The sequence below is a fragment of the Echeneis naucrates genome, chromosome 4 (genome assembly GCF_900963305.1).
Source record: "Echeneis naucrates chromosome 4, fEcheNa1.1, whole genome shotgun sequence".
NCBI classification, from domain to species: domain Eukaryota; kingdom Metazoa; phylum Chordata; class Actinopteri; order Carangiformes; family Echeneidae; genus Echeneis; species Echeneis naucrates.
The window spans coordinates 3,334,489-3,362,460 of NC_042514.1; the positions used below are offsets into that span (position 1 = coordinate 3,334,489).

The following is a 27,972-nucleotide window of genomic DNA, read 5'->3' on the forward strand; positions in this document are numbered from 1 at the left end:
CTAAGACTTTTTGAATTACAGGCTGAACCAGCATAATTCAATACCAGAGTCAGGGACCTTCACAAAAGCAAAAATATTTCTATTATCTAATTTGATACAAGAATGATTATAGACATTTGAGTTTTACTGACGTAACCATCGATTACATTTAATGCTTGGAGCTGCAACATCATCAGCAAAAAAAAAAAAAAAAAAAAAACCTACTTTGTGTAAATATTTGGCAACAGAAGTCACCTAATTTTATGATGAACTAGCAGTGAACATTTCACAGCGAAATGTCAGACAATCAGTGGTCAACCTGACCTTGACAAACAAAGAGAGCAAACACACATAGTCATGATGCCCTTTTGAGTGAACTTTGACAGTAAGTGCCAACAATATGGACTTCAGAAAATGTTAAATCAATACAGAAATTATGTTTCGGGAAATTACCCTTTTGTCATTTGTCATCCCTTCAGAGATATTGCAGCTTCCAAAACTCAAAGAAAGCCGAAACACATAATTTTACTTCTGTTCTGTCCTTTACAACTTATGTTTCATAACAACTAAATGTTAGCAAATAAAAACACTGACCAGCAGCCAGAAAAGGTTTAAATATTTCTAGCTGGAGTAAAGACTGATGACTGAGAAAACAAGGCCTAAATATATGCATGAAATGAATTCAGAGCAAACATTTCGAAACTTGATTCTTGAATTTGACTTTGTGTATTTGAGAACAACGAGGTCAGGTGATCCTAACCGTTCATTCAGTGACACCCTCCCTGTTGCCCCTTCCCAGCTCAAACTAAGCTGGTTCCCTCCCTATACAACAAAGCGTCACCCCCATCATACTTTCATACCATCTTTGTCCGACTAAAGTCAACAGAAAAAAATCCTCCCTTTAAAAGGCTGCCGGTTATCGCCCTCTCACGGAGACTTCCCCATCAGCCATGAGAACGCTCGTTCTTGCCCTGACTCTGGCCTTTGTGGGTGAGTAGGTGGAAACTTTTTCACTTTTTAAATTGCAGATTTCAGCCTAAATCCAGGAATGACTCTCAATTCTTTTGATGACTCACAATAATTTACTCAAGTTGGTACTTTTTAAAGACAAAAATCTACTTTTTTGTCTTTTTCTAGATTTATTGATATCACGTTATTCAGTTTCAGTTTAAAAATAGTATTTAACATTATTTACAAAAGTAAAAGTGAGTTTTGGCATTTAGTCCATATTCGGCAGTGTGCTGCATGTGAGTTAATATTTGGGTTTTTAAAAGTCAGATTATAACAAATATTGGAAGCTTTTATCATACAATATGCAGGATAATGTAGCTTAATGTCACAGAGATATAGAAAAAGAATTTTGAATAAAAAATTGTACATTTTTAAAACTATTGAATGGTAAGATCATTATTTTGTTGTTATTTTGTTATTCATGTATTAATATTTATTATACACATTATTGATGTTGATTTAGTTTTAATCTTATTTCAGCTGGTCAGCCGCATAGTCTGGGTAAGTTCAGGTCCCTCTTTTATGTATGAAGTAACTAAACACACCTCAGCTAAAGTTTAACTACAGTAAATAATATTATTTATTTGTTTCTTCTTCACTATCTGTTAAAGTTTTTGAACTATTTCTTGTCCATTTGATGTTATAAAAACGCCTCCAAATGACTGAAACTGTGAATTTACAGCTCCAGAGTTTGCTGCTGGTAAAACTTATGTGTACAAATATACGGCGTTTCTCCTCGGCGGACTGCCAGACGAAGGTTTGGCAAAAGCCGGGGTCAAAATCAGCAGTAAAGTCATGATCAGCGCCACAAGCGAAAACATGTACATGTTAAAGGTAAAGATCCAGAGAAATCACGTGCAGGTAGTTCCAAATTTCAAAAGCCCTTCGATAAGTGTTACTTGCACCCTGTAGGTTGTGGAGCCTGAGCTCTTTGAGTACAGCGGCGTCTGGCCGAAGGATCCTTTAATCCCAGCGACCAAGCTGACTTCAGCACTGGCAGCTGAGTTCATGGCGCCAATCAAGTTTGAGTACACCAATGGGGTCGTTGGTAAAATGTTAGCCCCCGAGAGAGTCTCAACATTGGTGCTGAACATCTACAGAGGTATCCTGAACATCCTTCAGCTCAACATCAAGAAGACACAGAACATCTACGAGCTGCAGGAGGTTTGTCTAGCTCCTCCATGAGGGAATATTAATCTATCACAGGAAGGTGGCGCTCTCTAACTCTGTATCTTCTTATCGTTAGGCTGGAGCTCAGGGCACATGCAAGACCATGTATGCCATCACTGAAGACGACAAGGCCGAGCGAATCCTTTTGACAAAGACCAGAGACCTGAACCACTGCCAGGAGAAGCTCATGATGGACATGGGCTTGGTATACACTGAGAAGTGTGCAAAATGCCAGCAGGTACGTTCACAGCCATCCAGCATCGAGCGTGTGATTGTCGAGCGATTCTCAGGCAACTGTGTGCATCATCTTGACAGGATTCAAAGAACCTTAGAGGAGCAACAGCATACAACTACATCTTTAAGCCCGTCCCTCACGGCGTCATGATCCTGGAGGCCGCCGTCAACGAGCTCATCCAATTCTCACCTTTCACCGAGATGAACGGAGCTGCTCAGATGGAGACCAAGTATGCTGTGAAATACTGAGGGATTTTATATAACGGCGGTGTTTGGGTTTAAAAGAGCTGCAGATTAATTGAGATATTGCTTTCAAGGCAAACCTTGGTCTTCCTTGAGGTTCAACGGGAACCTATTGTACCCATTCAGGCTCAGTATCTCCCCCGCGGATCTCTGAAGTACGAGTTCTCCACTGAGCTTCTTCAGACGCCCGTTCAGCTCATCAAGATCACCAATGCACAGGCTCAGGTATCTCTTAAAAAAGTTGTTAGAACTTTGAAATCTCTGTCCCATTTGCTACTTCACATTTGTCCCTGTTTTTAGATTGTAGATATTTTGAATCATCTAGTCACCAACAATGTGGAGAGAGTCCACGAGGATGCTCCTCTTAAGTTCTTGGAGCTCATTCAGGTTTTCCGCGCAGCCCAATTTGAAGATATACAAAGCATCTGGAGACTGTACATGAGCAGAGCTGCCTACAGGTGACTTATAGGCTTTGAACATTGGAGAGGATATAAGTAAACATCTGTACAAAGATTCACTCGCTACAGTTTAATCTTTCAGACAGTGGATTTTGGATGCCGTTCCAGTCATTGGAACGCCTGCTGCTCTGAGATTCATCAAGGAGAAGTTCATGGCTGATGAGTTGACCGTTTCTGAAACAGCTCAGGCTCTGATTGCATCTGTCCACATGGCCACGGCAAACACTGAGGTCATTAAGATGGTTGAGGTCAGTAAATCTAGCTGGAAGATCATTTGTTCGTAATAAGAATGGAGCCGTGAAACAATTTGGGTTGTTGCTCTTTTCCAGACCATGGCGGCCGACAATAAAATACTGAAGAGCCCAGTTCTACGGGAGATCGTCTTCCTCGGCTACGGTACGATGATTTTCAAGTTCTGTGCTGAGAAGTCCGTGTGCCCTTCTGAACTCATAAAGGTAGAGTAACCTTGTGCTTTACATTTTACTTCTAAATCTTCCGCACATTTCTGAACGAGGAAAGATGAATCAATTCCTCATTTTCTCCCACAGCCCATCCAGCAGCTGCTCGTAGACGCTGTCGCTCGGGAGGATCCCCAGGACATCATCCTGTTCTTGAAGGTTTTGGGTAACACCGGCCATCCTTCCAGCCTGAAGCCCATAACAAAGATCCTGCCCATACATGGAACCGCAGCCACGTCTCTGCCCATGAGAGTCCACGCCGATGCCATCTTGGCCCTGAGGAACATCGCAAAGAAGGAGCCCAGAATGGTGACCTCTCAACACCAAAGACTGTTTCAAATTATTTTACTGAGAGAACTCCATATTGAGGATGCAAACTCTTCCGATTTAGGTCCAAGATTTGCTTCTTCAACTCTACATGGACAAGAATCTTCACTCAGAGCTTCGTATGCTTTCATGCATCGTGCTGTTTGAGACGCGGCCTCCTTTGGGTTTGGTGACAACTCTCGCCAACATTGTGAAGACAGAAGAAAATCTGCAGGTCGCAAGCTTCACCTATTCTCATATAAAGTCCCTGACCAGGAGCACCGCCGCCATCCATGCCTCGGTGTAAGGGTCCTTCCTGATCCTTCATCATGAAGTCATTATTATGAATTGATTTTTGCTGATTCAGCTCTTTTATGCCCTGCAGCGCCGCGGCCTGCAACATCGCTGTCAAGATCTTGAGTCCCAAACTAGACAGATTGAGCTCCCGTTTCAGCAAAGCCCTTCACTTCGACATCTACAACAGTAAGATCTGTGTCACATTTGGGCAACGCAACAGGAAACATTTTTTTAATGCTGTATGGAGTTATATGAAAATTATTTCAATATTTTATTCACTTTTTAATTGAGAAAATAAATTTCTTTTGGCTCAGATTTTTTTTATATGTTTTAAGTAACTTTTAAAATCAGTAGCAGTTTATTTAATTGCTCAGCATGGCTACACACAATTACAACAGATGATTCCCTAAGAAATATAAATTTATATTATTAGATGAAAGTAATAAGAACGATCAAATATTGCTACTTATATTCCACTTTTCTCGTGTGCATTAGTCTCTGTTCTGTTTTAGTCACAGTTTGAATTTACAGATTAATTGTCGCTGCTTGTCAGGTCCTCTGATGCTCGGAGCTGCTGCCAGTGCTTTCTACATCAATGACGCTGCCACCATTATGCCCAGATCTATTCTGGCTAAGACTAACGCCTACTTTGCTGGAGCTGCTGCTGATGTTCTGGAGGTGAAGGACGAATAAAACGTGGCTTCTAAGATATTTAATCCCTCATTGGAAAGTTATCGGTTAAACTCGTGGATTCTGTCGTAGATTGGAGTGAGAACTGAGGGACTTCAAGAGGCTCTTCTGAAAAACCCTGCCATAATAGACAGCACTGACAGGATCACCAAGATGAAGCGCATCATTAAGGCTGTAAGAGATTCACGTCCATCAGATAACCATCACAGTCCAATATGATACAGCATCACCTCATGGTTTCCTCTGTCCACAGCTCTCTCAGTGGAGGTCTATGCCCAACCGGCCGCCTCTGGCTTCTGTCTTTGTCAAGTTCCTCGGACAAGAAATCGCCTTTGCCAACATCGACAAAGCTTTCATTGATCAGGCCATTGCAGTACGTTTCTATGTCTTTCACCGTCTTAAACTAAAGACCACTTTCATGCAGCAGTTCGGCAGGACAAAAAAGTCACACTCACTTCTCCTCCCCCAGGTCACCACCACACCATCTATTCAGTCATTTGGAAGGGACGCTGTCAAGGCTCTGATGTCTGGTGTTTCCTACGTCTTCACTAAGCCAATGCTGATTAATGAGATGCGACGCATCCTGCCCACTGTTGCTGGTCTCCCAATGGAGCTCAGTCTGTACACCACTGCTGTGGCTGCTGCGAACGTCCAGAGTAAGTCAGCAAAACGAAATATCTACAGTTTAATTTGTTATATGAAACAAAAAGCCCAGTTTAATTGTCCACCTAAAGATCATCGTCTTCAAAAAGTCACTGAGTACTTTCTGAAGACTTTTTGGCCGTTTAGACTGTTGAGCACGTCTTTCAAAAACTAATACTATCATCCATTCAATATAAGCCAATTCTGATTCATGACAATTTGATTTTTTTAAGGAGAAAAGAGAACATTGTCCTTACTTTTCACAAAAATAGCATTAAAGAGAATATATTAAAAGGACTCTATTATCTATGTAGTCTAACACACTGATTTGTTCGTTGTCTTAGTCCAGGCCGCCACAACACCAACTCTGCCCGACAACTTCCACCTCGCTCACCTCCTGAAGACAGATGTGCAGCTTGAGACTGAGATCAAACCAAGGTAGCTACATCATTTACTACTACATTTAACATGAATGCCACATTGTGATATGTAACAACATGTCCTCTCGTCCTAGCGTTGCTGTGAACACCTTTGCTGTGATGGGGGTAAACACTGCCATTCTCCAGGCTGCCATGCTATCAAGAGCCAAGCTCAACTCCGTTTTGCCCGCCAAACTCAGGGCAAGATTTGACATGAAAGAACAGAACTTCAAGTTTGAAGCTCTTCCCGTTTCCCATCCTGAAAACATTGCGGCTGTACAGTAATTAAAATGTTTATAGCTCATTCTGCATGTTCAGAAATAGCATCTATCTTCAGAGACCACATGGTTACATTCTTGTTTCTTCAAGTGTCGACACTTTTGCTGTGGCAAGAAACATTGAGGACCTTCCTATGGAGAAAATCACTCCCATTGTCCCTGCCCAAGTCATACAGGCCACGTCAAGGGAGTTCTTGAAATCTAAGTTTTCTTCTTCTTTTGAAGCTAGTATGGTGAGCTTTGAACAATGTTTTTATGTATATGTATATATGTATATATGTATATATGGCCAAATTAGCATGCATTTACAAGAGTTGATATTTTCCTTTTACAGTCGAGATCCTCTGAGATCCTGCATGAGGATGTCGCAGCAACCAAGCCCATGATAAGACGCAAAGCAGCAAAGTCTGAGAAGAAATATTGTGTGGAGGCTCATACTATTGGAATGAAAAGTTGTGTCAAGGTCGCCACTGAGAATTCTGCTTTCCTCAGAGACATCGCCCTCTACAAGATGGCCGGAAAGCACTCTATTACTGTTTCTTTGAAATCAAGTAAGTGTTGACAGCCCGGCACTGTAGAAGCAGCATGCCTGGAGGAAGTATTAATGGCATTACCTGTTGATACTTTCAGTTGAAGGTGAGGCCATTGAGAGAGTGGAGATTGAAATTCAAGTTGGGCTAAAGGCTGCTGAGAAACTCATTAAGGAAGTCGCACTGAGTGAGGAAATTGTTGAGGAAAGGCCGGTCTTGATGAAGCTTCAGAAAATCCTGACTCCTGGTCTGATGAATGCTACCTTGTCCTCCTCCAGTTCCAGCAGCTCACGCTCAAGTCTTGCATCCAGGTCTTCGTTTGCCTCTTCCAGCTCCTCATCTCGTGTCAGCAGCAGTAGCAGCAGTAGCAGCAGTAGCAGCAGTAGCAGCAGAAGCAGCAGAAGCAAAAGTAGAAGCAGCTCCTCTAGATCTGTCAGCAGGTCATCCAGGTCCAGCTCTGCATCAAGCCTGGCATCACTCTTCAGTGCAAGCTCGAGTTCCTCTCGCTCCAGTGCTCGTATCTCACAGGTGAGGGGTCAGTTTATTTTACCTGATCAGTATGGAAGTATGAACATTAATGCGCACATTCACAGTAAGTGCAATCTGAAAAAAACGTATTTGTTCCTTACAGCGAGTGATCAATCGCCACAAGTTCCAAAAGAACCACAAGAAACAGGTACATTCAGACGGTGCTTCAAACACAATCAGCCATGCACTGGTGCACTTTGAGCATATTAATTTCACTTAAATACAATATCGTCACAGGTTGTGAAGTCTCAGCCCGCTTCGGCAGCAGTTTCCAGGAGCAGAAGCAGCGCCTCCAGTTTTGAGGCCATCTACAGAAAGGTGACTATTCCATTCCATTTTGATGGAAAAAATCCCTCCCATCTTTTGAGTCATTTGTTGGGTTGGTGTATTTACAAAGGTTAGCCTTCATGATTTCACAGAGCAAGTTCCTGGGCAAGGAAGTTCCTGCTACCCTTGCTATCATCTTCCGTGTCGTCAGAGCCGACCACAAGATGATCGGATACCAACTGTCTGCCTACTTGGACAGAAGTGCTGCCAGACTGCAGATCATTCTGGCTGCCTTGGCTGCTGACAACAAATGGAAGCTCTGCGCTGATGGCATTCTGCTGAGCAAGCACAAAGTCACAGTAAGACTCGGTCCTGTTTATCTTATAGACTTTATGACACCACCTCTAAAGGACTACCCTTCAAACCACTGGTGTTTTCGTCTCTACCATTTACCAAAGGCCAAAGTAACCTGGGGAGCTGAATGCAAGCAGTATGACACCATGATCACAGCCGAGACCGGTCTCGTTGGTCCCAGTCCTGCGGCCCGCCTCAGGCTCGCCTGGAACAAACTCCCGTCTGCCCTGAAGAACTACGCATACAAGTACGCAAGTACAAGTACAAAACATGCCTGGAGCAATCTGCCAGTGTACTCCAAGCAGTATACACCATGCATAATTATATTTGTTATTTCTTTTATAGGTTGTATAGCTACATTCCTGCTTATTTGCTGGCTGGATTGATTCAAGGAAAAGATAAAAACAGCACCAACCAGCTCTCATTTACTGTGATCGCTACATCTGACAGGACACTCGACTTAATTTGGAAAACACCAGAGGCATCAACGCTTGTCTTCTTACAAAAATGTGAATGTTAACTTTAACATCACTTACAAATTCTAATAATTATTAACTATGCCACCTGCAGCGTACTGTCTACAAGTTGGCTCTCCGTCTTCCCATCACTCTGCCACTCGAGGAAATCAGTGGCCTCACACCCTTCGATGACCTCGCTGACAAAGTCCACTACTGGTTAGCCAAAGCTGCGGCAGGTAAACGTGCATGACTTTATTATTCAGATGGCCATTACTTTGACTTTGCGCTGAAGATTTATCCAATTTGATGTTTTGTTTTCACAGATGAATGCAGTTTCAAAAGAGACACACTGATCACATTCAACAACAAGAAATACAAGAACGAGATGCCACAGTCCTGCTACCAAGTTCTGGCGCAGGATTGCACAGAAGAGCTGAAATTCATGGTGCTGCTGAAGAAAGATCACACTGAACAGAACCATCTCAACGTGAAGATTGCTGACATGTGAGTGAGTTTAAAAAGTTATGGAGTAATTTTCAACCACAAACCGACCAAAAACAAAGTAAATAACCGTTTCATTTCTGCAACCTGCAGCGATATCGACATGTACCCGAGAAACACCGATATGATTGTGAAGGTCAATGGAATGGAAATACCGATCCTCAACCTGCCATACCAGCATCCAACAGGTCTATAGACACACTCATTGTTCAATCAAAATCCCAGATACATAGTGTTCAATAAATTTTCTCTACTTGGTCCTGTTAGGGCTGATATTTTGGCAGATCACTGGCATGTACTGCATATTAATTTTTTATTTTTTTGTCTTACAGCTAAAATCCAGGTAAGACCAAAGGGTGAAGGCATCTCTGTGTTTGCTCCCAGCCACGGTATCAACGAAGTCTACTTTGACAGGAACTCATGGAAGGTAAACTGAACAGTAACTTTGCATTATTATTATTATTATTATTATTATTATTATTATTCTGATAAATTCACATCTTGAAACTCTGACCTCATAGCTGATGATCTGTATTGTCTGATCTGATCTTGGCACACAGGTCAAAGTTGTGGACTGGATGAAGGGACAGACTTGTGGACTGTGTGGAAGGGCTGATGGGGAAGTCAGACAGGAGTACCGCACTCCCAGCGGACGCTTGACCAAGAACGCAGTCAGCTACGCCCATTCCTGGGTTCTGCCGGCTGAGAGCTGCAGAGACACCACTGGTGAGACACGAATGCACCAAAATCTTTCATCTCACTTTGATCTGACACAATAATTCAAGTGCGGATGCCCTGAATCCGTCAGATCCATCACTCATCCACACCTTTCTCTCACAGAGTGCCGAATGAAGCTTGAATCTATTCAGATGGAGAAGCAGATGAACGTCCACGGCCAAGAATCCAGATGCTTCTCTGTTGAGCCTGTGCTGCGCTGCCTGCCCGGCTGCTTCCCTGTGAAGACCACAGCCGTGACCGTCGGCTTCCACTGCGTACCGGCCGGTGAGGCTGCCACACAGAAATCTAAAATGACAGAGCATGTATATGCAGTGCAAACAAAAAAGTCCTCACTGCTCACTTTCTTCCACCTGTGCAGATTCTCGCCAGGACCGTCTTCCAAACATCTACGACAGCAGCGTGGACCTGTGGGAAACAGCAGAAGCTCACCTGGCCTGCAGCTGCACCGCTCAGTGTGCTTCTCTGTAACATCGTCACAAGTTTAATGGTTTTTGTTGGAACTGAATTTTAAAATTAAAAATAGATTCTGTACAGCGTTGGAAGCATTTATTGTAAGTTCCTCGATGTCCCACCAGCCAATTGAACCAAAAGAGATCCTAACAGCGAGATTCATTTGAATAATATCTATTTGTTGTATAAACGTTAATTTATGAAGACAATATTCAATAATAAATCATGTTTAACTATTAACATTTCTTTATGCAAAATGACTGGTTCATAACTTCTGCTTGTCCGTTTTGATAGTGAATAATGAGAAAAACAGGATCACTGCTGCTGATGTCAGAAAGTTCTATCCAAAATAGACCTATAATAAAAAAAAAGTTTCAACAACGATGAAGGTTTGAAGAACAAAAGATTTGTCTAGAATACATCATGGCAGTAAGAAGGTGTAAGAATTATTTTCAACCACTAAGATAAATACATTCTTTAAAAAAAAAACCAAATAAAAACATTCATGTTGACAGTTTAAGTTGTGTACCTCACTACACATCATGTCATTAGTGTTACATTTAACTGAAACATCACACATGACCCACTACGTAGCTGCAACATTTACAAAAAAGCAATGCTGTCTGCCACATTTCTATAAAAAAAAAAAAAAAAACTAACATATTTCACCCGAGAGACAGCAGCATTAAATCTACATTCTGTGACAATTTAACATGATTGTAACATAACTGGAAAATCACAGATATAAATGCCAAGTTACTGGTAACTTCAGCAGTAGCAGCCAAGCAACATCTCTCGTTGCACACACCTAAGGTTGCCAAACTAAGATGTTCACAAGATTGGAAACATAAATAAATAAATAGATTTATCACGTGATCTAGCAGTAAAATTATTAGAGGGAAACATTTTGATCTTCTCAGTCACACAGAGGACAGAACACCAGCAGTGAACCACGACTCCTGTTTGGCTTCGACTGTTGACAGCGATTTAATCATTTCACAATCGATCTTAAAGCCGTTTGGTGTTCACTCTTCCGGTACAGTTCTGCGATCCCAAACATCATCAGTAACTGATGACTCATTCAAGGCTTTTGGCTTCATATGGAGCTGTTTTCTTCCCAAGCGAATGAGCGGCTGCTTTGTTCTCGACTGCTGTTCCACCGTTTGTTTTGACCCGGAGCGTTTCTATTACAGAAGACGTCTGAATCCTCAGCAGGCTCAGACTTTGTCTTTGGTTTGGTTGAGCTGGAAGTCACATTTCACAAAGAGTGAGTCGGAGGAGGCGTTCATCATCTTGTTATTTTTAATATTTCGGCAATCACTGTGCAAATACAGAAGCTGTACCTGTCATCTGGGGCGAGGCAATGTGTGCGACGCAGCTCGGTCGCAGGTGGTGATGCGAGCCGGACACATTTGTGCGCAGGGGAGACCGTCTCATGTGGGCATGTGATGGGCTTTTCTGGAGTCAACGCTGTACTCGGCTCTGTTTCCGCTGCTAGAATAATATAAAACTTATTGAATCGTGTGACAGCTGCGCAACTTTTAAACTACGTGAGATCAAAACATTTGTTTTGTGAGTGTGAAGAGAAGTAATGGGTCCTTGCTCTGAATCAATTTGATGTCATCAGTTGAGGATTAAAGAGGGACTCACATATTAAAAAGGCACTTTTCGACTTTGACATCAGTTTCTTTGATTCTGAAAATGGACTCAAGTTCAGAAACTGATGTTTGAGCCATGTCGCACGATCCTCCTCAAAGGCTTTTCTCTGTGAGTGAAACCAGATACAAGTCATTGCAAAAGCAGTCCACTTCTTAAAGTAAAACACAGTTAAACATGAGTCCTCCATTCCCTGTTGTTTATTCCATGCCAATTTCTTTGGAATAAATATGATTTAGAAATCTCACCTCATGACTCAGTCTTATGGCTGCTTCTGTGAAGTTTCTCCTCTCCCTCTCAAAGTTCTTCCTCTGTTCCTCGAGAGTCTTCCACTCTTCTCTGAGACGGTCTTTCTCCTGCAACATGTAGCAGTCGCTCAGCAGGGACGCCGTCTCTTCATCACACGGAGAGCTGAGCTGCTGCTACAGGAGGAGGAAGATTTGGTTCAACCACAATTTAATTAGGGAGCCATTTATAAAATGTCCTTACTCCTACAAATAAAGCCAGTTCCAATGTGGGGACTCTGGTTCTCTCGTGCTGCAAATTGGTAACAGCTTAATAATAGTTAACATTGATAAGAATTTAATCTGAATGATGAAGCGACCAAACAATGTAATCAAAGATTTCAGTTTAAATTGAGTACCTGCAGCAGCTGCTGTTGTGTTTGGATGAAATCTTTGCACTGCTGGATCTCCAGCTTTAGTCTGTCCATCTCCTCCATGTGAATCTCTCTGGGAACAGCATCTGTGTTTTTGCTGTCACCTATCTGTGACACAGATGCTGCGCAAAGAAGACAAAAAAAAAAAAACAAACAACAACAACTTTATGCGTATGTTTTAATCCATCTTCTCATATATCATATCTCTTTGGTCTGCTTGCTCTGTCTTTCATTCTTATGGGGTATAGATTGCAAACTCTGCTTCAGAGTTTCATCTATGAGTTCACTCTGTTTTGCCAGACTCCTTTTTTCTTCGTTAGAAATGGAAGTGTTGTCTCTAAATCTGAAATCCTCAGAAATTCTTGATGGACATTGAATTCCTTCTTTTATCAAGATTAAACTTTGTGTTTCAGTGTGAAGACCTTGGCTGTCCAGTCTTTCTACGTGGCTCTTGAGCCTTCTCCACTGGAGGCGAATACTGTTGGTCAGCTTCTCCCGAGCGTGGACGCAATACAGCTCCACACTTTCCTTACTGGAATCAAACACTTCCTCCTCCTCCTCTGAATCAGCCTAGACATGGTTAAAATACATATAGATATTTTAGCTGTTGATGCAGCTGCCAAATAAGCCAACCAGACTAAATAACAGACAGGGCGAGGAGTCTCAGCTGCACATTAACATACAGTGGAATTAAAAATGTATGAGAAAAAAGCAAAACAAACATATTAGATTAAATTATTTGCAATAAAAAAGAAAACTAGCTCTCACCTGTATGCAACCATCTTCATGTTTGTCTGCTTTTGAAGTTGTTTTTCTTGAACCTAAAATGGACATTATGTCTTTTTTCATCTGCTGCAACACTTTTCTCAGCTCTGCATTTTCCAGCACCAGCTCCCTCTGTCGGGTGTCGTAGTCACTCAGCAGAGTCTTGTACATCTCCCCTTCATGCCTGAAGACGGGAAATATACTTCTGTGTTTTAATTCAACAATTACAACCTGGCAAAGTCATATTTCTACAGGAAGAAGTGTGCGTCACTAAAAATACTGACAAAAGATCTTACCCTCAACTTAGTTCAAATTAAGAAGCACTTATTCAAAGCAAGGATATTTTTTACTAATTAAATATTTAATTTGAAACAAGTGTTGAGCTCACCTTGCCTCTGTCTTTTCAGTTTTCCAGAGACTTCTCTTCCCATCAGCTCTTCCGATTCTGTTTAATACATCAATGGCTTTGAAGCAGCAACAGGAAGACAAACAGGAAATAAGAAACTAAAGTATCAGCGGGTGCCTGCTACAATATCTAACTGTACAGGAGAAGGATGAAGATTTTTCACCTTGCTTCTTCTCCTTTTTGTCAACCAGAAGCTGATTCAGACGTTCTTTCAGTTTATTAAATTCTCGTTCCTTCCTTTTCATCTCATGGTTATACTGACTTGCCCGACTTGCAATTATGTTCTGAAGTTTTTGGACCTGTCAGGAGGGAAATTAAACATGCTGTTGTTTAAACCACAGTTTGAACTGTCATGGTTATACACAGAGTAATTCAGTTGTTGTTTTTTTTTTGTGCTACAAAATAAATTACCTCCTCTTTTTCATTTTTCAGACAATTCTGCAAACTTTTCACTTTCTGCTGTAACTGCCGTTCTTTCTCAAGGAGTCCTGTGTTCTCTCTTTTGGAAAGTTCAAGCTGCTCCTATATTAATATGATAAAAATATAATAATGACCGAAACTGCTGAAATGAAAAATGCTACTTCATTTTAAGTAAAAAAGGAATAAATTAGAGGCATTAAGATGAAGCGGAACTCTAAACACTTTTGCTTTAAGGTCATTTTATTATAATGATGAGGGAATCACTGGGCACTAAATGTTGCTCTACCTTTAGCCGGGTGCTGGTGAGCTGCAGGAAGTCCACATTGCTGCTTGCTCTAAGCTGCTCCACTTCCATATTTTCTAGGTTTCGGACACCCCGGCGATGCAGCTGAACCAGGTCATACATGCAATTTAGCACAGCCACGACATTAAGCTCTGAGCTGCCTGCCGACTCGGTCCAAACTGGTGGGAGGCCAAGAGATGACACTTCCTGTAACAGTGAGAGCATGACACACTTAGGCTTCGCTTAACACCATAAACAGTCCCCAGCCAGAATCAAACTCAGGAGACTGCAGCCACATTGTACACGTCTTACTCCACTAGATATGAGCATTTGCAAATCGATAATTATGCTATTTCTGCATAAAAAACGTGTGTGAGGTTACCAACCTGATTGATGTGCGATAAACATTCTTGCACATTGTGCTCCGTGCAGAAGGTGCTGAACATGTAGGAGTTTCTGTGCACTGCCAGCGATGATTGGCTAAACTGCCTCAAGGGGGGTGTTCTACATTCAGCAGGGCTGCTCTGAATGTCCTTGACTTCTGGGAGAGAAACGTCCATCAAATACACGCAAGTCACAAATCAATGCTACTTTGTTGTAGAGTTATGAAGAAATCGCTTCATGTAAAATCTTGTAGGATATAAGTTGTTCTTGGCACAAAAAGTGAAAATAGCATTCAGAACAACTGAGGGTAGCGCACTGCAGTTCTGTGGTTCAGTTAAAGTGACTAATGAAGATGCCAAAATAAAATTTAAAAAGTTGCACAGCATTGCTGAATGTTGCATGTTTCTGCCACGATAATACATGAATGTTTTTCTCTGCAGAAAACAACAAACGACAACTCAACACCTCTCCCTCTTGGTGTTCACATTGTGATGTTGAAAGATGTGAGAAGACTCACCCAAGGAGGATTCTGGCATTGTTGCAGTGCAGCCTTCAGGCTACGTGTCTGGATCATTTACCGCATGTGCAGGATTCACATGGCTCAACTCAAGATCCACCTACGTAGTCTGCTCCTGAAATAGAAGGTCAGATTGGCAGAGTCCATTCAGCAAGCCTGGATTACAAGGCATTGGGACAGGAGGAGTGGAAACACGCATTAGGTTAAATGACAATGTGGGATCAATAAATCCATAAGAGGTAATTCATTTGTCTCTCACAGGAAATTGGCCAAACAATGAATACACTGTCACCAGTCTTTCTCAAAAAGCCCTTAATGTCTTTGTCTTATATCTATATCTTATATCTATTATTGTAATGTTGCTGTTGTTGTTTGACGCTATTGTCACAATAGGCAGGGATTTTAACAGGTTACATGCCGAGACCATGCATCTTATCGCAATGCTCTTATCAGCAGCTGATCAGACTAATCCCAGAATAGACAGTATGGTGAAGTGTCTGCAGAGCCGCACAATCAGAAACACTTTGAGAAAATATTTTTAGATTTTAGATTTACAACAACCCATGTCAGGAAGTCACGTTCCTTTTTTTAATGATGTAATCTTCTAATGAAGACCATTTTGTGAAGATTTTACGTGTAGGAAAAAGCTGAGGCTCAGTCTTACCTTTTGGTTCCACTGATACTTAAACAATCTGGTGAGACAGATGGCAAACCTACAGCCTCGAAGCTTAACACGCCTGGATCCTGCTTCGACTGACTGACCACCAGGTGTTAACCTTCAACTCATTTCTCAGACTTTAATACAGAAACAGCCTGTAATGTGACTTTTTAGAGCTCTTCTCTGTGGACTTCTGAGGGCTGAAGATCACCAGACACCAGTTTTGTCAGACGCTTCAATGCAGCTGATGGCAAAAGATCAACCTTTAAACAGGTTTATTCCAGTTTTGAGCTCCAATATTTAGTCTCTACTTTATGATTCAAAAGGAGGTGGCCAAAATATTAGAAACACATGTAGCTATATCCCAGCAGAAACACAACAACACCACAAATATTTTGCATAGTTTCCTTAAGTCTGTAAACACAGACTTCCAGGTTTGTCTTGGTATTTTAAATGGCACTATTTGAAATGAGCATCTCATCTAAAGCTGAAATAACTGCTGTCAACACTATTTTAGCTTTATTTCAGCTGCTTTGTTAGCTTCATTCAGAAAACAGTGAAGTTGTGATGTGTAGCTTCATGCTGCTCTGGTTCCAGGACAGCGTTGAAAATTCATAGTAAATTAAAGAAAAATGGTTTATTTGGGCGAATTAAAAAATGACGAAAGCGACACTGAGGATCTGTGAACGGTGTTAAAAAGTGACGTTAACCGCCGGTGGCTGTAAAAAAAACCACAACAGTCAACAAACCGTCGACCCAACGGAGGCTGAGCAGGTGAAGTAGTGTCAAAAGCAAAAGGAGCAAACGGATGAAACAGAAATGTTTGTCGTTACTTACTGAACGGTTCAGGTCGGTGATTTCTTTCCAAACTGCTGTTTTCCTCCAGCAGACAGCAGACGTCGGCGGCGGCGGCTCCCGAAGCTTGTCTGTCCGGATGACTGCGAACACACCGCAGCGGCACGCAAACCAAGCGACCCGCTGATTGGCCGACTCGTTGTCTAGCAACCAATCACGGCTGCATGTGATTGGCTGTTGAGAGCAGGCTGCATTCAAGCGTTTTTTATTGTTTTATTAATGTTGTTGTTTAAAGACCTTAAAAAATGATTTATTGTGTGACAGTATACACAACTTAAATTATAATTGTAAGGTTACAATAAATATTGAGCTGGCCCCTAAAAAAATAACCTCTTAATGATGATGAGACGCATTAGTGAGCATGTGTTATGTTAATAAAGCTCATAATATCATATTACATGATTTTATGACTCAATCAAAAGTAGCATTACAATAACTTCAACAAAAATATCTATGGTCCAAACTCTTTACTGTGCATACAACGAAATGTGAAGAAATATTAGTCATAGTCTAATAATACTTTGAAGTAACTTTAATGCAATTAAGGTAAAAGCGATATAATATTTTCACATAAGAACAATGCAATGATTAAAAAACAACCTGTACATTGTTACTAAAATAAAGAGTAGCAGGTAAAATCCACTCTGCAAGTAAATTCAAAGGAAACTCAAAAGAAGCATTAATTTACGAGTTTGATTCCAAATTTCTTGTACATCCATTCATTGTTAAATCTTCCTTTCCAGAGTAGAAAAGAGGGTACGGTCATACAGTATTTTATATGTTCTTAGTTCAACTATTTGAATTGTTAAAAAGTTTTATTCTACTTGTTATAATTGTGCTAATTACCAGGCAGTGAATAGATCCTTTATCTCTAATCTATTAGGAAAGATAAACCAGCTTCAAGTTAAAAAATAAAAGTGATATGAAGCTTAAGTAAATCTAAAGTATGATAAAAAGGGACCAAAACAACATTTATTTGGCTCTGGCGTTTTTTTTTTTCTGCATATATTTTTTAATTCCTCTCGAAAAAGTGCAAAACAATAAATAATACCATTACTATGCCCTGGCTATGTAGATGTTGTGCATTTCTTAATTTTATCAACAGAAGAGAATCAGAATTACTCCTGGTCACAATAACGGAACTATATTGAACAGCACAATAACACAGTGGTATCATCTGAGGAATTTATAGTGCAGTGTGGCTCTAATTCCACAATCATCTTTCATCTCATAATTTAATGGTATAATATCTGCACATTGATCTCTAACTCTGTTCACTGGACCCAGCTGATTTTCACAACACTAAGCCTAACCAGTTTTCGTACAGCTATTTTCACATTTTAGACTCTGAGCAGAACTTGATTTAGTCACTAACTGGAACTGGGAGTCCTCCAGATTCACACGTTTTGAGAAGTGGATCCGTGTGATCGTCTCTCTTGGCTTCGAGCCACCATGTTGTCATCTCTCCCTTGCCCTGATGGGCCAAGAAAAGAAGAGTGAGACAGAGTCATATTGCAAAGCATGTGTCCCTTTGAATTTTAAATAAAGCCATTAGGGTTTGCTGGAAGGGGGGCAGAGAGAAGCAGCTGTGGCCACCTCTTTGCAAGACATCACAAGCGTCAGAGCTGCAGCCCTGTTGGGACCGGGGAGCAAACCCCTCCCCCATAATTACACTGGGCACCACCCAAAAGGAGGTCTTGGGTTACCATGTCAGTAGAAGCCAGTAAAACTACAAAAAACACAATATGCCTCCCTAGAAAAGAAAGCAAATACCAGACACACCCAGCCTATTCTCCCTTGGAGGGAAGTTTTGAATTTCCTGTGCTCTTTGTAAAGCTTATCCTCATAAATCTCTTGTTTTTTGTTTTTTTTTTTTAAACCTTGTTGGTGGTACACCAGGTTGTAGATAATGACGGTTGCATATTTGTGACCCCCCCAACAAAAAAAGTTTGTTCAATGAGAGACGTTGCAGATGTGTTCAGTTGGATTTGTTTCCAGTGCAGTAAAAGGTCAAGTAACTACAGAAACCACTATGACCATGGCCTGGAATGTGCTGAGCATAGCGCTCCGTAGAAAGGGCCGTATGTGAGAAGACAAGATAAAGTTAAACAACTGCTGCAGGAAGCTCAGCATATATTTCCTGTCCTGAGAGGTCTGGGTTTGTCCCTTCAGTTAAAATGAAAAACTCCTCAGTATTCCTTGAATCAGGTCACATATCTATAAAATGGAGTGTGATAATCTTACCTTCACATTAAGTGTTCCTCTGCAGGTCAGGATGTAACCTCTGAGCGTGTGCAGCAGATCAGCTGTGGCACCGCTCACCTGGATCTTCAGAGCTTCAGACGTAATGACGATAGGATATAGGATATAATGGTACAAGCAAAGCATGCATCAGCTGGATGCTTTTTTTATTTGATCGATTTCAGTCGCCGTGTGACGTCATACATGCTTCATACAAAATGTATACACAAATGCAGCATGCTTTGTATCACTAGGTTAGCAAGCCATGTGTCAAGCCACAAATTATTTAAAGGTTTGACTCAACTGAGTTAAATATTGTATAACGTCAAAGAAAATGGGGCATGCTTATAATTATAACACCCTGCAGAAACATTTCCACGCCATGTTAACATTTTACAGCATTTACATCGTCACTTCTTTGACATTTTATTCATGATTAGATCGTGTTTATCTTTAGAGTTCAGACGTGTTGCACTCTGAGCTGATTAGAATCAGTCTGTGTCTATCCAGTGTCCCACCAGCATAATGCAGAAGATTAAGTGCCGGCTGAGCACATTGTCCTGACTGTGCGGTGCTGGTTGTGCAGCAGCTCACAGCTCTGGCCAAATGCTAACTCTGCATTACTGTTCAAACCGACTGCAAACATCATCAACGCTCAAAAGAAGAGTATAGTGCAATTTTACACCAAATAACCGTGATATTGTTGTTGTTTTTTTTTTCTATTTGGCTGATTCCACTCCACTTTGAGGCTTTAATCAGATCAGAGGCAGCGTATCTAATCCTTCTTTACCTTCACTGGTTGATTCCATCCGAGAGGCTGTGTTGACAGTGTCTCCAAAGAGGCAGTAGCGGGGCATCTTGGTGCCAACCACACCGGCCACAACAGGCCCTGAATATCAGAAACTCAAATATCAGAACTCTGGGTTGGTGTAATTTATAGTCTGTTACTTATACGTACACAAAAATGACAAATATTCTGTTGTAAAAGCAAACAAATGTGAAAAACGCCTGTGACATTACAATTTTAAATGTGGAGCTGATCTCTATAAAAACAATTATGGAGTATTAAATCAATATGAGCAGACATGAAGCAGAAAGAGAGCATTACTGAAATGAAAAGAAAAAAAGGTGTCTCATACGTCTTGGATTGGAACTGTGTTGTAATTTAAGATCCACAATGATGGCTGGTGCCTTCATATAAAAGCTTTTCCAGGAGAATGATCCTGAACGTAATGGCAGTGATCTGTGAGGACGTGATGGCAGATTTCTTTCCTTATCTAGCTTACAAGAAACTTTCTCACAGACACACAAAGCTCTGGACGCTGCAAAACTGTTACCTCTGAAAGCCTCTGTGAAGCAGAAACATCTGATAACTTGTAATAAAAAGAGACAAATCGGTGTGGAGGCCTTCAGTGAGTGGGCTGTCAGATGATATCGCTCTTTTTTAAAGTATGAAATAAGCTCAGGTTGGGACTGAGGCTGATGCTGGATGCAGCGAGGCGGCGGCCGTACCTGAGTGGATGCCGGCTCTGATCTCCAGCTGTGTGTTGGGCTTGTGGGGGATCTTGAAATTGTGGCAGACGCTGACCAGGTCCAGAGCCATGCTGGCAATCTCTCCAGCGTGATTGATGCCATTTTCTTTAGGGACCCCAGAGACCACCATGTCTAGACAATCAGCCGTTATTTTTTCACGATAAGAGACAAAGCAGGAAGAGGGAGAGGTTCACTGATAATAGACGAGCAAAACACACATTCAGAATCTATTTAGGGCAAAAATCTGCACTATCATTGGCAATTATGCACTAGTATTATTTTGTTGCTTCACTTTCAGATCAAGATTGCTTTTTTTTTTCTTGTTTGAATTCTTATTTCTGATTTTCATTGTGAAATTTAATCTTGACCTAAGAGGACTTGGTTATTGTTAATGGTTTATCATTTTACAACTTTACGCTCCACATCCTGACTTACAAGCATCGCCTATTGTCTCCACTTTGTAGACGTCATAATTATCAATAATGTCATCAAAGGTGGTGTAGAGCTGGTTGAGGAAGTCTACGACCTGGTGGGGGGTGCTCGCACCAGACAGCTGAGTGAATCCCACAATATCACTGTCACAGAAGAGAAGTAGATTGTCAGCCCAATTAAGCCATTAAACCAAGCTCAGCATTGTCCAGTTAAAATAAAAAAAGGTTTGATGATGATGATGAACCTGAAGTAGACCGTGGCGTTGGAGAAGCTCTGAGCCTCCGCTGTTCGACCTTGACGCAGGTCATCGGCCACCGGCTTTGGTAACATACCTGCACATAAGGTCAATGACTTTGCATAAATATGACTGTGGAGCATCTTCCTGGAAAATGTTCGGTTTCAGGAGCAACGGGTGGGAAAGGAAATTCAATTTATGAACCACTAGGTGGCAGCAAGAGCAGACAGATCTGTCTTCCGTCACCTTGAACCGGCTCACAGACTGTATTTACTGTTCCTCATACTGTGGTGACCTTCTACACTGAAGGGATGTGTCCACTGGCTCTGCGGTTTATCTTCCATCGCCCATTGCAACATGAAGTTGAAAAGCCTCAACACAATTCTCCTTTAAATGAATGCACACGATTGTTATTCTGCCTTACTGTATAACAGTCGGTCTGTCTTCTGTTTCTCCTGCAGGAGGTCCTGCGTTCTCTCAGCTACGATGGCCTCCAGATGCTTGCTGTACTTCTCCATCTGCATTCAAAGAAACTCTCTGTGTCTGAAACTCACATGGATCCAGATGCATCGCAGGGCTCTGGAAAGATCTTCCTCGTATTTGTTTTAGAAAGATGACACTGTATGTTCGCATGTGTGCGTCGCTGGCATTGATTAAATATTTTCACATGATATTTTGTACTATTCTGAAGATGCTGCACATCTTTTCATCCATGCTGTTAAATGTTATCTTCACTGGGTTATTACCAGGTTCATCATCATGTCCACCGGGCTAACTTTATGTGGATTCATCTTATCCAGCATCTTCTTCACCTGCTCAAATGTGGGCCTCATGGTGAAATTGTGAGACCAGCACTTCTTAATGAGCTGCATGAGGGGAAAAAAGGAAAAACAGCAAGTCAGTGTTGTTTACAGTTACCCACTGTGCCTTTTAAGGTTAATTAACAAGCCTGTAATTGGTTTCTTTGCTCATGTGGCAGACCTCACAGTACTGCGTCTGGTTGGGACAGTCGGTATCTGCCTTCCCTGCTTTGAGTTCAGGCAGAGGGGGACGCCACATGATATCCATCGTCACTCCTTCAGCCTGGTCCTGTTAAAGAGGAGTGCTGGTTACACGAAGCAAAGATCAAAAGGACGCCAAAGGTTGTAATCTGCAGCGCTGGCTGCCATACTCACTGAAATGAGGTCAGAGCGAGTGGCAATCTCAACCAGAATCATGGAATAGCTGAGGAGGCAAAAGTAGGAAAAGGAAAGTTTTTAATGGAACTGAATCAAGAGCTCGGTTCTTACAACTTGAAATGGAGTGCTCTAACTTTGTCTAACAGCTGATGTGGTTACAGGTAAACACACCTGTAGACGTCAGCCGCTGGTGTCATGTTGGAGCTGGATCCCAGCAGCACTTCAGGAGCGCAGTAAATGCGGTTCACATCCCCACAGTTGAAACCGTTGTTCACGGCTTCAAAGTCCTCCTTCCTGTAGGCCGTGAGCCCGTAATCTGGATCCAAACACAGGAAAATATAGAGTGACACAGGATGATGGCCTTCATAATAACACTCCTGCTGGTGTCGGATGTGGCAGAAGAGCGCAATGATGTTTTGTTTCCTTCAAATTGTATATGTTGGGTGACCTATGACACACAGTGATAAGTTTGTGTACATGTAACTTTTCAGTCTCTTTGTTACCTGAGATCTTGCACACCCAGCGGTCATCAATAACACAGTTTCTGGAGTGAAGTCTCCCATGAAACACCTTATGCTGGTGGAGGTAAGACATCCCACGGGCGATGTCAGTAGCAAATGAAAGCCTGCATGGGTGGAGGAGACTCTTATGTTACCACGTCTGTGTTGTGTACTTTTGTTTGCATGTAGAGGCAAAAAGTGAGGCACAGAGTAAATATAGTGTAGAAGCCACATCACAAAAGAGTGTGCAGCACAATAGGCTGTCACACTGCATTATTGTTCCCGTGTGTCGGGAAAGGAGCGCTTCCTCATTACCCGTCTGAAGGGCAGACACCAAAATGTTTCCTACTGAGGTTTTGTCAGCAAAATAAATGTTGCACTGTAATCATGGTTTTGATCTTAGTCACAATCAGAAGGCTGCAGGAAAAAAAGGTACAGTGCAACACCACACTCATGTTTTCTGACCTGAAGCCCCAGTTGATGGGGATGTCATCGTTCAGCAGCACGTCAGACAGGCTTCCTTTGGGGCAGTGCTCCGTGATGATGCTCACGTAAGGCACCTCGATGGAACCACCGATGAACTTGCATAAATTGGGGTGGTCCAATTGCCTAAATATGATAAATGAAAAATGAAATGCAACAACTTACATATAAGGGAAAAAAAAACCATTTCCTCACCTGACTTCTTTCACTTCCTTCCTGATGGTCTTAGACAGCGTGAAATGTTTCTTCTGGATGTGTTTCACTGCTACAGTCCTGCCATCGCTGCAACACAGTTACCGTTAGGCCGTCCAGTCAGACACGATGAATAAACAAATCATTTCTTATCAAATCAACAGAAATGCTCTCTTTATTTTGTCCTTTAGATCCAAGATATTTAAATTAAGGTCATTAATAAAGTAGCATGCAGATGAATTTTGATTTGTGAGCATGTATATAAATGAATAATGACATTTCGCACTATATGCCTGGCTGTATGAAGCCTTGCTTGAAAGAGGTGTCCACTCCGGTGCACACGGTCACATCGGTGGTCCGACTGATGGTGGAGTTACTCTTCAGGCGCTGCAGGCTGGTGGTGCTGCCGATGCCCATCCAGCACGCTCTCCCTGCAGTGAAAAACAACTCGGTCAGCCAGGTAGTTACCACTGAAACGCTCCATGAAGAAAAACATCTTTGGATTGGCACAGCACAGCTGTCACGTTGAATAAAAGCGACCCAACAACAACATGGTTGACACAACACTGAAGAATTTGGAATTTGGCATGTTTTCTCTTTTTTTACCAAATAGGATTTTCTTGTAGTTGATGATCCAGCTTTCATCCCAAAACATCTTCTGTTTTTGGTACTGGAGCCACTGTGGGAAGGAAAGTAAGATAAACACCAGCCCATAAAACACGAGTGTGTGTGTGTGTGTGTGTGTTGTATGGACTGACCACCATGGTTAAGATGAAGCCGCTGCTGAAGAGGGCGACTGGAAGCCCAATGGCTACCTTGATAGTGATGGACATCGGGCAGATGCCACAGTCTGCAGGGCAGTTCAGACAGTTCTCCTCCAGCTCGCAGACGTCATCCCCGCAAACTTTTAACAGTCACACACTTTAAATTTTAGGTTTCCATCCAACGAAGTTAACGAAGCAACGTTAATATTGCAGCTGGTAAAGGTGGGGCTGATTTTTTTACCAACACCAAACAACTAAACGTAATAACCAAAGTAAATACTTTCACTGATGTGTAATTAACTAATAACCATGGCTATCCAGTAAATCCAGTGCGGTATATAGTGCAATCATACCTTCACAAGCAATACAGCAGAAATATAGATGTGTGTAACTGGGCATAACTATGAGAGCAGATACAAGGGATTTAAAATTACCGAACCAGGCGGTGATTTGAATGGATAGCTGGGAAGACACAAAGGCATGAACACTGTATTTGTGTAAAATTAAGCTCTATCTCTGCTGCTGTCTCAATTTCAAAGGCCAAATGTGAAATAAGGTTTATTACGTCTCGTTGTTTGGAAATGAAAACATTTCACCGTTGACTCTTTCCCTGAACTTTGCTGAGGAGGAAAACAGGACAGTAAAACAGCCTCAACTTTCGTAGTGTTTGCGGACTGACCTTGAGCACTGATGACAAGCACTTTGGACTCCAGCGCTGCGTGCATCTGTCCGATTTTGATGTGAGCAATGACTGATGTGACCCCCACATGGATCAGCACCACCTGGAACAGTCCCAGATCGTTCACGTTTGTTGTTGTGCTTGTCATTTTAGTAAATCATTAAGACTCAAAGAATTTATCATTATTACTATTCTCCTAAAATGATGTAGAAGCAGCATATAGGCCGCTCAGGCTGTAAATGTGTGTGTGTGTGTGTGTGTGTGTGTGTGTGTGTGTGTGTGTGTGTGCGTTTGGCCTACACTGAGGGGGCTCTTTATTATTCTTTATTGTTACACACATTTCTGTTTTTTACCAGTTGTCTGTTTTGTCAACTTGAAGCGAACTGGATGAATTGACCTCAGTGTGTGTTATGAAACTGGCCATGAGTCTCTTGTGCCATTACACCACCAGAACTTGACATGATTGTTACGGGTTTTATTGTAAATGCCGGGATTATTCTAAACAGCTGTACGAGTCCACACAGGCTGGGTTTAGATGGGTTTACTCATATCAGAGAGCAGAGTGTGAGAAAATAGGCTTGTCAGGGGAAATAATACTTCAACTCGAAACCAAGACGGAATATTACAACTTGTATTTAGTCATAAATTATTCCGTGCTACGGAATCGCTCTGAATCATCTTTCTGTCATTTTCACACATTTGTGAACTTCATTATTTCACTTTTGCACAAGTTGACGTGATAAAATGGATTATAATTTAAACCATGTGGTGCAAACTTCAAAAGAAAGAACATTTCTGAATGAATGATTTATATAATTATTATATCAGTAATATTTCCCAATCTGTTCAGGGTTAACACTGAGTTATATGGAGTATGGAACTTTTTTTTCTCCTCACTTCTATCTATATTTTATGTACTCTGGTGTCTTCATAGCGGCTCACCTTCGACGTCCAGTATTTCTGGGTCATCTTTCCTGCTTGGGATACAGTGTGAGTCACTATTTTACCATCATCAGGGATCCATGGGCCGCAGATTCCACCTTGTTTCTGTGAGCGGAGAGAACAACAACTGAAGAAAAGCTACTTCTGTCTGTTAGTTGCCCGTTCACCTCAGAGTTCAGCTTCAAGATTTACATCTAAAGCACTCTGAAAATAAGCCCCACCTAACATTAAAGCTTTTTAGCCTGAAAGGCTTTTGTTTGTTTCTTCATACATTATATTTACCTCTATTTTACTTGCTATTCACCACATTGCTCATCCAAATTTTCAAAGTTTCTAAATCATCAGCCTCAGCTAAATCAAAACTTGATAGGACAAACCAGCTAAAACCATGAGGTGACTTCAAGGAAATTAAAAATAAAAAACATGCATAATGATCATCATACAACAATACACATCAGCTCCTGACCGGCCATGTTGGCTTGTTGTCATTGTTTTGCTTTTTGTTTTTTTTACATCAGGATGAGATTGTGCGTGTGTTTGTGCGACACTCTTTGGGGTACCAACCATGAGGCCCAGAGGACAGGAGTGGATGTTGGCGTGGTACACGCAGCAGTTCATTTCATCGGCGTTGTTCCAGTTCACCGGGCACTCGTGTTCATGGCAGAACCTCTTTGCATCTGATGCATGGCTGGTGGAGAAAGAAACAGGAGAGGGGGCAGATGAATTCATGCAAAAGGCAACGAGCATGTGTGCATTGCATCTCTATTATTAGTATTTGCTCTCTCATTGTCACCTCAATTAAAGTTCAATTAAACAAATAACACGTGTTTGACTCTGTGTGTGTGTGTGTGTTCATTCAGGCCATGGCAGACATTTAACAGTCCAGCTGTGTACGCAGCGTAATCACCCAAACTGGAAGATCTTGTTCCTGACAGCGTACTCGTAGAAGGAATCTGACGCTGTCACCGTGTACGAGACGTTGAATTCCTCCCCGTTGGTCACTTTCTCTGGAGGACGCTGCACCCAGGCCATTTCCAGACCTGAGGGGTCAACACGTGCACAACACGTGCACATGTTATGCACGCAATGGCAACCAGGGGTTTGCATATGTGTTTTATGATTGCATAAGGAGCTCCAGCTTTATGGAGCCCCACCTCCTTAGTCAGTATAATTAATTCTCCTTCCTTATTAGCTGAGGCAGGAGAATCATCATGATGTTATAACGCACACACACACACACACACACACACACACACACCGTCATCACACAAGCCAAAGATGAGCTGTTTCACATGCAATCACATCAGAACACATAAAATGTCAGACTCACCTCCACAGCTAATCATGTTGTAATCATTTGGATTGTTGATCGGCCAACAGTCGTACTCAGTGTTGTCCAGGTCGTGCCAGCATTTGACTCCCTGCAGGTGAAAGAGGATTTTTAATGGAAATACACCTTCTGTCCTTAGTCAAGGCTGGTTATATGAGAATGAATGCAAGTCGAACACACACGTTTGTAGAGCCGCTTTGGTTTTGCACCAAGGTGGCAAAAGCTCAAACCAAACTGCAGCCAAATCAGTGTTTGTTCATCAGAAGCACCCCCTTGGTGTTATCTCATATTTTCAGGAGAAAACCAGATTGGTCGGAGGGTGAAAAGGGCAAGTGACAGAGCAATACACTGAAACAACCCCCCCCCCCAAAAAAAACAAAAAAAAAAACAAAACAAAAAAAAAAAAAACAACAGCACACTAATCCATGACAACTGGCCTTCAGCAGCAAGTGTTTCTGACAGGACAACAAAAGCGAGGGGTGTTCCCGCCAATTCAATACAACAAAATGAGAGTTTCATATGCTGAATTTCAACAGCTCTTTATGTCCCGTCGTCGTTGCCATCGAGTCGAGTTTGACACCACATCATAGTACGGTGCACTAAAAATGAAGCACCTGTGGCTATCTGTGGCTTCGAGTCCAGATTTCCAGACGAAACAGCAAAGCTGCCACTGAGTTTTATTTGTAGTTGAATCGTGAATTAATGACTTACCAGGAGAAAATGCAGGCAGAAGGAGGCAGCAATCCAAAAAGCCATGAGGAGGTTTGCTGCTGTGTCCAGACCTGCTCTAAACTGACTGACTGAGTGAATGACCAAATTTGAGTGTGTGTGTGTGTGTGCACGTCCAGGC

At 41.9% G+C, this 27,972-nt stretch overlaps 3 protein-coding genes across 4 annotated transcripts; 1 reads left to right on the forward strand and 2 right to left on the reverse strand.

The window, feature by feature from the left end:
* Positions 1–929: 929 nt before the first annotated feature.
* On the forward strand, positions 930–10,029 carry LOC115041711 (vitellogenin-1-like). The gene is made up of 34 exons (XM_029499405.1): positions 930–969; positions 1,471–1,491; positions 1,673–1,824; positions 1,903–2,154; positions 2,237–2,398; positions 2,476–2,624; positions 2,712–2,862; positions 2,938–3,095; positions 3,178–3,343; positions 3,425–3,550; positions 3,644–3,862; positions 3,945–4,162; positions 4,245–4,342; positions 4,710–4,834; positions 4,919–5,020; positions 5,100–5,219; positions 5,316–5,502; positions 5,833–5,926; positions 6,003–6,188; positions 6,277–6,418; positions 6,520–6,736; positions 6,816–7,243; positions 7,347–7,391; positions 7,481–7,561; positions 7,663–7,869; positions 7,969–8,111; positions 8,210–8,345; positions 8,435–8,558; positions 8,646–8,826; positions 8,917–9,011; positions 9,156–9,250; positions 9,384–9,549; positions 9,664–9,825; positions 9,920–10,029. Exons 1-34 carry the CDS (start codon positions 930–932, stop codon positions 10,027–10,029), a joined length of 5,058 nt encoding a protein of 1,685 aa, XP_029355265.1.
* Positions 10,030–10,092: 63 nt separating this feature from the next.
* On the reverse strand, positions 10,093–16,690 carry LOC115041712 (afadin- and alpha-actinin-binding protein). 2 transcript variants are annotated; one of them, XM_029499406.1, is made up of 14 exons: positions 16,596–16,690; positions 15,101–15,215; positions 14,586–14,740; positions 14,203–14,406; positions 13,908–14,018; positions 13,660–13,795; positions 13,479–13,554; positions 13,094–13,274; positions 12,748–12,895; positions 12,311–12,447; positions 11,916–12,089; positions 11,662–11,776; positions 11,355–11,505; positions 10,093–11,255 (listed from the first exon to the last, which is right to left on the reverse strand). In XM_029499406.1, the coding sequence occupies exons 2-14, from the start codon at positions 15,117–15,119 to the stop codon at positions 11,108–11,110; spliced, it is 1,755 nt and encodes a 584-aa protein (XP_029355266.1). In that variant the 5' UTR covers positions 15,120–15,215; positions 16,596–16,690; the 3' UTR covers positions 10,093–11,107. The 2 variants fall into 2 exon arrangements, with proteins under 2 accessions (XP_029355266.1, XP_029355267.1); XM_029499407.1 differs by lacking the exon at positions 16,596–16,690 and having other exon boundaries at positions 15,101–15,540.
* A 496-nt stretch (positions 16,691–17,186) lies between these two features.
* LOC115042045 (atrial natriuretic peptide receptor 2-like) lies at positions 17,187–27,878 on the reverse strand. Its single transcript, XM_029500055.1, has 23 exons — positions 27,834–27,878; positions 27,123–27,213; positions 26,700–26,832; positions 26,357–26,480; positions 25,793–25,897; positions 24,851–24,953; positions 24,166–24,311; positions 24,014–24,086; positions 23,694–23,838; positions 23,411–23,497; positions 23,198–23,341; positions 22,736–22,857; positions 22,404–22,548; positions 22,230–22,278; positions 22,036–22,137; positions 21,801–21,920; positions 21,479–21,572; positions 21,064–21,151; positions 20,823–20,962; positions 20,367–20,519; positions 19,645–19,743; positions 18,858–18,949; positions 17,187–18,087 (listed from the first exon to the last, which is right to left on the reverse strand). Exons 1-23 carry the CDS (start codon positions 27,876–27,878, stop codon positions 17,977–17,979), a joined length of 2,511 nt encoding a protein of 836 aa, XP_029355915.1. The 3' UTR covers positions 17,187–17,976.
* Positions 27,879–27,972: the final 94 nt, after the last annotated feature.

Coding starts and splice junctions, on each gene's coding strand:
- LOC115041712 (XM_029499406.1), bottom strand. Junction 14,407..14,585: donor GTTTATCGCACATCAATCAG/GTTGGTAACCTC, acceptor TCACTGTTACAG/GAAGTGTCATCTCTTGGCCT. Junction 12,448..12,747: donor AGAAAGACTGGACAGCCAAG/GTCTTCACACTG, acceptor TTCTTTGCGCAG/CATCTGTGTCACAGATAGGT.
- LOC115042045 (XM_029500055.1), bottom strand. CDS start 27,878: ATGGCTTTTTGGATTGCTGCCTCCTTCTGCCTGCATTTTCTCCTG. Junction 27,214..27,833: donor TCTGCCTGCATTTTCTCCTG/GTAAGTCATTAA, acceptor TTTCACCTGCAG/GGAGTCAAATGCTGGCACGA. Junction 21,152..21,478: donor GACAGACCGACTGTTATACA/GTAAGGCAGAAT, acceptor CCTTATGTGCAG/GTATGTTACCAAAGCCGGTG.
- LOC115041711 (XM_029499405.1), top strand. CDS start 930: ATGAGAACGCTCGTTCTTGCCCTGACTCTGGCCTTTGTGG. Junction 1,492..1,672: donor TGGTCAGCCGCATAGTCTGG/GTAAGTTCAGGT, acceptor GTGAATTTACAG/CTCCAGAGTTTGCTGCTGGT. Junction 2,625..2,711: donor GCTGCTCAGATGGAGACCAA/GTATGCTGTGAA, acceptor ATTGCTTTCAAG/GCAAACCTTGGTCTTCCTTG.